This window comes from Bufo bufo, chromosome 2, assembly GCF_905171765.1.
Source record: "Bufo bufo chromosome 2, aBufBuf1.1, whole genome shotgun sequence".
NCBI lineage: Eukaryota > Metazoa > Chordata > Amphibia > Anura > Bufonidae > Bufo > Bufo bufo.
Window position 1 is genome coordinate 18,629,848 of NC_053390.1, and position 10,701 is coordinate 18,640,548.

Consider the following 10,701-nt stretch of genomic DNA (forward strand, 5'->3'; position numbering starts at 1 on the left):
GATACAGGAACGTGAATGAAAAAAAAAAAGTTATGGGTATTGGAAACTTTTTCCCATAAAATATGTTTTTCATGTGCATAAATACAAAGACGTGAAGAATAAAATTAGCATGTTGTTTTACCACATGGTAAACCGAAAATAACTATGGCAGAATTGCTGTGACTTTTGGGGATTTTTCCAATCTCTCAACAACAAAAAGTTGAGTAAGTGAAAGCAAAGCAAGAAATAACATGTAAATGGTGCTCATGAAAAATACAACAGAAAAAACAGCTACATTGACAGAAAATCTAAAAGTTATGGGTCGGATTTCCGGTGGCATCACTCATGGGTGCCTTTTAACACTGCTGCTAGTACGGCTCCCTCAATCAAGTGGCATCCACTTTTAAAACTGGTCAAGATGAACATGCACCTTGCCAACCCCTCCAGTGTGGGGGCACCACATCTTATACTCCAGGATGCCCTGTGCAGGAACAGAACTGACATAAAAGGTTATGGTATCCACCTTGCGGTCTGCAACCATGACATGCCATACAAAAAAAACAATTGCAGCAACGAAACAGGATTAAATTCCTCCCATCAGATTTTGGGAAATGAGACTGAACTTGAGTCATAGGGAGACATTTATCAAATCTGCTATGCCAGTTTTGTGGTGTAAAAATAAGTGCGCAATATTGTGTGCATTTTTGCGACATTTGGCAAGCGTCCCTATTTTCAAAAGTGGAATGAAAGGTTGGTCGGGACTACAGAGTAGTCTCTTTTATGATGTGGAACTTTTTAAAAAGTTGCAAAAGGCCAGGCAGCCTCCCAGCATAATTTCACTGACAGAGGCTCCATCACAAAGAACTTGTGTGTCACGGCTGTGTCTCGGTCTGGTGTAGTTTGCCGTGACACGTCTGCCGTGCATGCAGTTGCCTGAGGCAACGTGTTGTGTGTGCACTGCTCCTGTTTCCTGGCCTCTCCCCAGTCTGGTGGTTATGGGGTTAAGGTGTGGATCTGGGTGTGGTCCCATGGCTCTACTTATCCTGTTGTTGTGAGTTTGAGGTCAGTGAGGTATACTCCAGCTTCTGTTGATGCTGGAGCTATGCTCCTGTCCTGGGTATTCCATCTGCCCAGTCCTTGAGGGCCACCTTGTGGGACATCGATGTCATTTTGATGTCACCTTCCCTACCTTTCCCTTTTATCTATGTGTGGTGTTGTATGTACGGGTTGGTGTTATATGTCTAGTTGTTGTCCCATGTCTGGTCTGTCTATGGTGTGTATAGTCCTGCATGGATGCTAGACAGGTCCCGTCTCTGTGCCTTCGGTGAGAGGACCAGGTAGTTTTTGGTGTGCTGCTGTTCCTTCTGGTTGCAGCGGCAGGTAAGTGCCACTTGGTCCTTACCTGTCTATCCAGCTTTGCTTCTCACTGTCTCCTCTTGTCACGAGGGTATCAAGAGCCACGTCTGACTCTGTTATACCCGGGGTCAGGAGGTCGCAGCGGGTGGCTGCGCGCTCTATATCTAAAGATCACGTTGTTTCTTAGTGATTGTTTTCTGTGTTTGCCTTGCTATCCTTTTTGTCTCAATCAGGGATCCGTAGCTTCTCCTCCTCAGCTGTTTCTTGTCTGCCACTCCCAACCTCCTTATATTCTCCCCTCACACTTCTCTAGTTGCCAGTTATAGAGCTTCCTGCCTGGACATCTATACTGACCCACTGGAGTTGTGAATCCTGGTTGTCGTTCCAGAGTGCTACCCTCCGGATGCCTGTTGGGCTTCTTGTTGTCTCCTGTTGTCGCCCACCTGGGATTATATGTTGAGTTTGTATTGTCTGTCCTTCCCTTGGTGTTTTCCTTTAGAGCTAGTGGTGCGGACTAGTGTTCCCACCGCCCTGTTCAGTATCTAGGGCTCAGCTTAGGGAAAGCCAGGGCTTTAGGCACGTGATCGGCGTACGGGTGAGGAACCCGTCTAGGGACGTCAGGGCAGCCAGGTGCCAGCCGCTAGGTGAGTCAGGGGTCACCACCTTCCCTCTCACTTGGGCAGGGCCTTCCTTGTTCCCTCCCTCTGTGTCACGTATGTGATAGTCACGCCGACCGTGATACCTCTCTATGCGAGCGTGGTTTCTTACTGTTGTGGTGCTGTTCTAAGGGTCAGGTGGACCCGCTCTAAAACGTGACAATAAGGGTTGGTATTTTCCCGTTCGCTGGTTAGGCCTGTGGGAGACACCGGTTTATCCTTGTTGTGGACGAACAGGGTGTCTCAGTCCTGACCAGGGGTGTGGAAATAAAATAAAAAAATACTTGTCAAAGGACTAAAGCGGGGGCTCGATCTACTTGTCCCTCATGACAATCTACTTGTCCTGATACAAAAAATAATTTTAAATCAAAACCATATTTCAATGCACTGCCACGCTTCCTTATGCAGGGAGGTGGCTGGCTTGCATTCCAGTCTTTGTGGTGTGAAATGACTCTAAGTTTAGTCCTCGTTTACACCAGATGATTCTGTCCAGAATGCACTACATGGCTGCCGGCTCACTATGTTGTGGGGCAGGAGGGGGCGTGAAGATCCATTGAAGTGAATGGCACTGTAGCCACAGCCGCAGGCGATCGGATGCACGGGATCGCAAGGCACAATTATGCCTGACGTCCGGTCAAAATGCTGCTTGCAGCATTTTGTTTGGACTGGACCGCAGGCATAATGTGCCTTGCGATCCTGTGCAGCCGATCACATTTCAGCCATTGGGCATGGCTATGGTGCCAATCACTTCAACAGACCACTACGCCTCCTCCTGCCCCACAGTATAGTTAGCCGGCCACAATGCGGTGCAGTGCATTCTGGACAGAACGCACTGCCTGGTGTGAACGAGGCCTTAATGTGATCACAGCAATTAGTTTAGTGCCCACTCTTGCTCTTAGCACATTACTACCCGTACCTCTAGGTGGGTTAGGCAAATTAGCTGCTGATGTGGCATGTAAAGGACCCCCCTCACCTTCCCAGTTTGACAACACCTGCAGAAAGGGGGTCCTCTGAGGGATGCTATATATATCCTCTGTATACAGGGGCCAGTGTGAATGTATCCTGGGGCCACAGCTAGTGAAGGCTGTATATATATATATATATATATATATATATATCTATCTATATCCTCTGTATACAGGGCCGGTGTGAATGTATCCTGGTGCCACAGCCAGCTGTATATGTGTGTGTGTGTGTGTGTGTATATATATATATATACTTTACAAATGACGAGGCAGCACTTCCAGCTTTAAGGTGACAGGGTGAAGACCCCAAAAGACTTTAATCCGGCAACGTTTCGGCCTGCTCAATGAGGCCTTTATCAAGCTTGATAAAGGCCTCATTGAGCAGGCCGAAACGTTGCCGGATTAAAGTCTTTTGGGGTCTTCACCCTGTCACCTTAAAGCTGGAAGTGCTGCCTCGTCATTTGTAAAGTATATATCTTGGAGGAGGGGCCGGCCTCTGTGAGGAATTGCACCCAGTGCACAACGTCTGACTGTGCTGCTGCAGTATTTGGGATTTATATATATATATATATATATATATATATATATATATATATATATATAATGGCTGATACCAGAGAGAAGAGGCTGCAGACACAGCAGTGATCACTTACCACGACCTTCTCTGGTTTGCTGCAAGAGCTGAAGGACCTGAGATGATGTCACCGCCATGTGGTCAGTACAGGAAGGGGCGGAGCTCAGCAGTGGAGAAGTGCGGTGTACTTGAATTGGCCCTGATGACGTCACGCCCATGTGACTAGACCAGTTAGGGAGGGGCTATTTTATTCGGTGTTCAGTGGTGTAAATAGAAGCCGCGAGTAAATGGCGGCCATCCTGTGTGTGCAGCCAGAACCTTATCTAGAATGATGGGGGTAGTAGTAAGAAGGATTGTGTGAAGGAGGCGGAGGGAGGAAACACAGACAGCAGAGGTAGGGAGGAGGGCTACTAGCCCGCAGCAGGGCTAAGCTACTGAACAAACTACCTGCCCGTCGCCCGAAACTGCATGTCCCGGGCGTCGGGCAATACGATTTCCACACCCCTGCCTGACACTATTCCAGGGATTTACAGGGTCAGTTAGGGCCCAGGTTCCTGTGTATGAGCCCTCATACCATCTGGGTCTGCTCATATGGATAGGAGTCAGGGCGAGGATTAGGGACGCTTTATGAGGTTCCCTGCTTCCTTTTTCTTGGTGTTCAGGCCTAGTTTCTGTTCCCATTTTCTTTATGGTTCAGTGTGGAGTTTCCCCCCCACACTGAACCGTGACATTGTGCCAGGTTCATTAATACTTAGGTGCCCTCACCATGTGAGGGAGTTTAGAGTGATTCTCCTCACATTCATTCAGTGACCATAGCCTATGTCTACAGAAAAGGGCTGATCGGTGTATATACTGAGAAAGGCATAACTGTCTTTCTAATGAATCTTCCTACAGAGGAGACTGGGAAAACTTGTTTTACTTCCTCTATGACTGTTTCTTCACTGTGAGTTCTCTCTAGAAATTTACCTCATATGGGGCGGTTTCATAACTAGTGCCAGAATGATGCTTTGATGCCTTTTTGGTTGGTAGAGTGCTGAAAGATGCCCCTGGCACTTATAACTGTATCCTTTTCCTCAGAATTTACTGTTGTGGAGAAGGAGTCATCCCACTGCCTGCCATTCACTCTCATACACCAGAGGTTACTTCGGTCTTCTGACCTGCTAGGTGCTGGGACCTCGGCACCGGTGGTGAGGAGTAGAATATTATTATTTCCACCTGATACCTAAACCTAGAAGTGAAGAAGCTAAGAGAAGAGTCTGATCTATAGACAGATCTACAGGAGGCCATGTATTCAGTGACTGTGTGCTTGTGTCTCCACAGATGGATCCAGGAGGAGAAATCCACCAGAGAGATGTCCCCGTCCTCTGTATTCCCAGGACTGTCCAGAGGAGAAGGTCTCAGAAAACCCTCAGGTAGATGGAGCTGAGCCTTATACACATCTATATAGGGGGGGTCCTGCAGTCATAGAGGGGTCATAGATTGTGGGGGTCTCTTATGTGGATCTGTTAGATTTCCCACCTGTCTGCTGTATTGTACTGAATTGTTACAGATGACAAATCAGGGGGAAGATCTGACTGATATTAAAGTGGAGGATGAAGAAGAGTGGATGATGGGCAATCCCCCGTGTAAGAGTGAGGTGGAGGAGGACATTCCAGGAGATGTCACCACAGGTATGGAATCATGAATGAAGAAAGTGACTTCAGATTCTGTCCTTGGTGCCTTCAGGGCAGCAAGAGAATCTGATAAAAGTGTGCAACAGACACAGTTCACTATTTTTGTCTAGGAAAGTCTTATATGAGGGATGTCGCAGAACTGATATTTCTCATTAAAAGTTTTCTTATTCAGATATTGCATTGTAGTGTAACCACAAAAAATAACATGTAATGGGTCTTTGAATGTGACAATAAAACTACTAAAATAATAACCTGATCATTACATTACAAGCAGGGCTGGTCAGCCTGTTAGTTAAGAGGTTAGATGTTTTGGTTCTTGTGTTTTTAGCTTCCTTTCTGTGTACTCCAGTCTTAAGATCCACTATTCTTAGGAAGCTCCTATGTCACATGTGATCATTGTACAGTGTAGGGATTCGCTCTGGTAAACAGGATAAGCGGACGCAGTATAGAGGCACCAACCAGTTTTTTAAACCAAAAGTTCAGTGTTTATTCAGACGTTAGAAAGTTCACAGAACAAAAAAAACACTTTCAAGCAAAAAAGTCACCTTGCAGTATTAGTGTCAGTTCACACCATGCGGCCTGCTCTGCCAACAAGAGTCCACCAGCAGGCTTTAGTCGGCCTGTTTCCCCTCACATAGGTCTCAGCCTCAGATCCCAATACAGAGATCCCCTCTGCATGAACCTAGCTGTCTTTTAAAGGCAGCTAGGTGTTAACAAAAACCCGGAGCGGCACCTGCGATCCAGTCCGGTGTTTGACCTTACCTGACTGCTAATTAGTCCAGCAGCAGAAAATACCTGCCTCCACATACAATTCCCTTTACTGTGTCACAACAGACACAGACGTCTCAGTGATGACCACCTGCACGCACAGGACACTTCATTAGCTCCACCTTCTTAATTCTTGATAAGACCTTCGTTCCCCTCTGTCTATTCCACTACATCCTAAAGATGTCTATAAACCTGAGATCTGGTGACTGTGCGGCCATTAGGCTATACAGACCTCATATCCATGTCTATGAATTCAGGCTGGGATCTGTGCTTTACCTCATGATGCATTATCCTGTTAAATGTAGATGATCGGCTTTTTCCATAACTAAGAGAATGTCTCACTAGATTTTTACAATACTGTGAATGTAATATGAAATAGATCTCTTAAACCTGATGAGCCTGGTGTACTCACTTTGCAATTCTATTTTAGAATGGCATATATTAAAATGAGCTTATTATGACTTCAGCTAAAAAGTACCAGCACTCATGAGTCCTGCATATACAAGCTAAACTCAATCTCCATCAACCGACATCTTAATTGACAAGTTCCTTTCCATGTCCCTCCTCTCCTGCTGCTGAAATCTCACACGTACTCTGTACAGGTTGCAGTAAAATAAAGCAGCAGAATGGATTAGGCAGGGACGGAGCCTGTCGGATCCGTCCCTGCCATGTGCTACCGGCATTCCCTCCAGCCCCATTCACTATAATGGGCACCAGTGGAGATCCAGCTGCAACCCGGAAAATATGCCTGCCGGATTTGTTTACCCCAAATCTGAAACAGGCTTTAGACGCTGTAATTCCACAATGAAACTGTAGCTGGAAGAAGGGGAATCTTTCACTAGAAATCCAGAGCGACTGTAACTTCTACTGAGCATGTTTGAGACTTAAGCAGCAGCGGAGGAGGTGCACAAGAAAGTGTTTCTCAGTTAAGCTCTAGGTGGCCATTATGGCATGAATCTTTCCAGTGAATCCATCAGGTCCAAGAAATTAATAATGAATTCAGATTGTGTTGAGGAATGTGGTGACAATTTGGCGTTGAAGAGTTAATTGCCAGACATGGATGATTTTTTTTTTAAATTTTAATTTACGTTTGTGTAATAGAAATGGAGACTGGGTACAGACCAGAACTTTGTCAGAGTGCTGCAGACAGCTTTGTAAAGCTGCGATCACAAGTGGAATCTTTCATAATTGTTTTTAACCAAAGCTAGGAGTGGATTTAAAATGGTTGGCTTCCAGCCTAATAGGAATGTTATAAGTTTGTCTATTTTACAGCTTTAAAAAAATCACATATTTTATCTTGTATTTTCACAGAAAATCCCAATATGCATTCTGAGGGTAACATTATGTTATCACTAAATTATAAAGTAGAAGATGAAGATATCATGCCGCACTCTTCAGGAGGAAACCTCATTACCTTTAATGTATATCCAGGACTACACAGTACCGATCTATCCTATAATCCCCCTAATCATGAGGAACCTACTCCTGACCAATCACAGATTTTTACCAGAAGTACAGGTCAAGTGGTTTCTATACACAAAGGAATTCACACAGTAGAGATTTCAAACTCCTGCTCAGAATGTGGGAAATGTTTTACAAATAAATCAAATCTCGCTATACATAAAAGGATTCACACAGGAGAGAAACCGTATTCATGTTCAGAATGTGGGAAATGTTTTACACAGAAATCACATCTTGATAAACATAAAAAATTTCACACCGAAAATAATCTGTTTTCATGTTCAAAATGTGGGAAATGCTTTAGACAAAAATCAACTCTTGTTACACATGAGAAAATTCACACAGGACAGAAGCCGTATTCATGTTCAGAATGTGGGAAATGTTTTATACAAAAATCACGTCTTGTTACACATCAGAGAAATCACATAGGAGGGGAAGTGTATTCATGTTCAGAATGTGGAAAAGGCTTTACAAAAAAATCATTTCTTGTTAGACATGAGAGAAGTCACACTGAAGAGAAGTCAAATTCATGTTCAGAATGTGGGAAATGTTTTACAGATAAATCACTTCTTGTTAGACACCAGAGAAGTCACACAGGAGAGAATCCATATTTCTGCGCAGTGTGTGGAAAGTGCTTTACATTTAAATCAAATTTTGTTAAACACGAAAGATGTCACACAAGAGAGAAACCATATTCATGTTCAGAATGTGGAAAAAGTTTTGCACTTAAATCAAATCTTGTTACACATGAGAGAACTCACACAGGAGAGAAGCCATATTCATGTTCAGAATGTGGGAAATGTTTTGCACATAAATCACATCTTGTTACACATGAGAGAAGTCACACAGGAGAGAGGCCGTATTCATGCTCAGAATGTGGAAATAGTTTTACACAGAAATCAAGTCTTGTTACTCATGAGAGAATTCACACAGGAGAGAAACCATATTCATGTTCACATTGTGGAAAATCTTTTACAGTTAAAGCCCGTCTTCTTAGACATGAGAAAAGTCATACAGGAGAGAAGTCATTTTGATATTTTATATGTGGAAATTTTTTTGTAAGGAAACCAAATTCTAAAACTCATCATTCTTCTCTACAACTCCCTGTTGTGCGGCTATTTTATAGATGAACCATGGCTGCAGAAAAGTCACAGTCAAGTTGTGATCATGTACAAAAAGGTATTGTGGATATATTGTGGACAGCGTCACCCTTGTCACTGAGCAGACATTGTTTTTTTGGCTCATATTATACGTTCTACTAGCGCTGTAACAGTCATTGCTCCTATGGCAATCTTCTGCTCGCTAGCAGAGGAGACCACTGCTATTACATGCAGTGATTTCCTCTGCAGCATGGGGAGCAGCTATTGCTCGTCCCCATGTTGTATAGTCTTTTGCTGACGGCAGATCATGGTGTCTGCTGCCTGCAAACGATAATTTTTTAACGTGTCCAAGTCAATAGATTTGGACTGCCCAATGAACAAGCATTTGTTCGTTCAACAGGCAATTGGCGGTATTATTACACTGCAAGATGATTGCTAATGAGAGTTTATACAAACGCTCGTTAGCGATCATCTGCCTAAAAGCCGTCCAGTGTAATACAGGCTTTAGGGCAAACTGCCATAAAATGCTAAATAACTGTTTGCCTAAAAATCTGTTTTTACTTACTGTATGAAAGGGGGGGAGTTTGCAAAGAGAGGTGTAGATAATTCCAGGGGACAAATGGCCCAAGGATTGGACAAGAGGGTTGGAACCTGGAGAGACCAAGGAGGATACTGGGAAGGAGGGTTCTGAAGCGGTCATAGGATTGATAGATAGATGTAAGTGTGTACAGTGTCCATGTCGGGTAACTATGTATCGTTCTTACTGTAATGTTTAATGAATTGTGTAAGTTAATTTATAACGGAATCTTTGTTGTTGATTTACAATATTGTCTCTCTGTAAGTAAATGTATTTCTTTCTGGTTCCACATTTCATATTTATATATTACACATACTTTTTGCCTAACCTTTGAATCGGACCCAATAAAAGAGTTGATTATATATATTATATTTAGATAAAATAATTTCTTAAAGTATACTTGTATTACTGATTTATATGACCATTCGATCTTCATTTGGTGGGTGACCTATGATAATTAACCCCATACCTACAGGGGTGTTTCGGTTTTGCAATTTTCAGCACCAATTGACAGGAAACAAAACACAATAGTGATTGTTTATCTGTAATGCCTCGTTTTGCTGCACTCCATCACGGTCTCGTATCCACTGTGTTGGTTTCCTTTCCCAATGACAACTCTATATCTGAGACGTGGCAAGGCTTGTAAGGCTCTGCCCGGTAGACACAACATCATCAATGACCTTGCCTCTGAGGGTGGTGTTCTGCTCATCCTCCTGGACCCTGCACTTCAGAAGTGATGTCAGCAATTATGTTGTGTCTTAGAGCTGACTTTTTGCAGCAGGGCTTCAAGCAGGCTTGTATCTGTGATGTTGGAGCTGGGGGAGGACAAAGAGGCAGTGACCTGATGCTACACCAACACTCCCTGTAAGTCTTGCTCTGGGCTTTAACACCTTCAAGACCAAGCAAATTTTTACCTTCAGGACCTGGCCATTTTTAGCAAATCTGACATGTGTCACTTTATGTGGTAATAACTTTAAAACGCTCTTACTTATTGTACTTCATGACAGTGGTAAAATTGCGTCAAAAAATTTAATTTTTATTAATAAAAAAAAACCAAATTTACCAAAAATTTGGAAACTAGCAAATTTCCATTTCTCTACTTTTATAAGACATAGTAATACCTCAAAAAATTGTTATTGCTTTACATTTCCCATTTGTCTACTTCATGTTTGGATCATTTTGTGAATGCCATTTTATTTTTTGGGTACGTTAGAAGGTTTAGAAGCAAATCCTGAAATTTTTCAGAAAATTTCCAAAACATAACAGAAACCACCCAAAAATGACCCCATTTTAGAAACTACACCCCTCAAGGTATTCAAAACAGATTTTACAAACTTTGTTAACCCTTTAGGTGTTCCACAAGAATTAAAGGAAAATGGAGATGAAATTTCAGAATGTCACTTTTTTTGGCATATTTTCCATTTTAATCCATTTTTTCCAGTAACAAAGCAAGGGTTAATAGCCAAACAAAACTCAATATTTATTGTCCTGATTCTGTAGATTACAGAAACACCCTATTTGTTATCGTAAACTGCCGTACGGGCACACGGCAGGGAGCAGAAGGAAAGGAATGCCATACGGTTTTTGGAGGG

At 43.1% G+C, this 10,701-nt stretch overlaps 1 protein-coding gene across 1 annotated transcript; it reads left to right on the top strand.

The window, feature by feature from the left end:
• Positions 1-7,719: 7,719 nt before the first annotated feature.
• Positions 7,720-9,454, top strand: LOC120990640 (gastrula zinc finger protein XlCGF71.1-like; the record flags this gene model as incomplete). The annotated part of the gene is made up of 2 exons (XM_040419556.1): positions 7,720-7,813; positions 7,898-9,454. Coding segments are annotated over 2 exons (663 nt in total), but the record flags the coding sequence as incomplete, so codon positions are not given.
• Between the last annotated feature and the right edge of the window lie 1,247 nt (positions 9,455-10,701).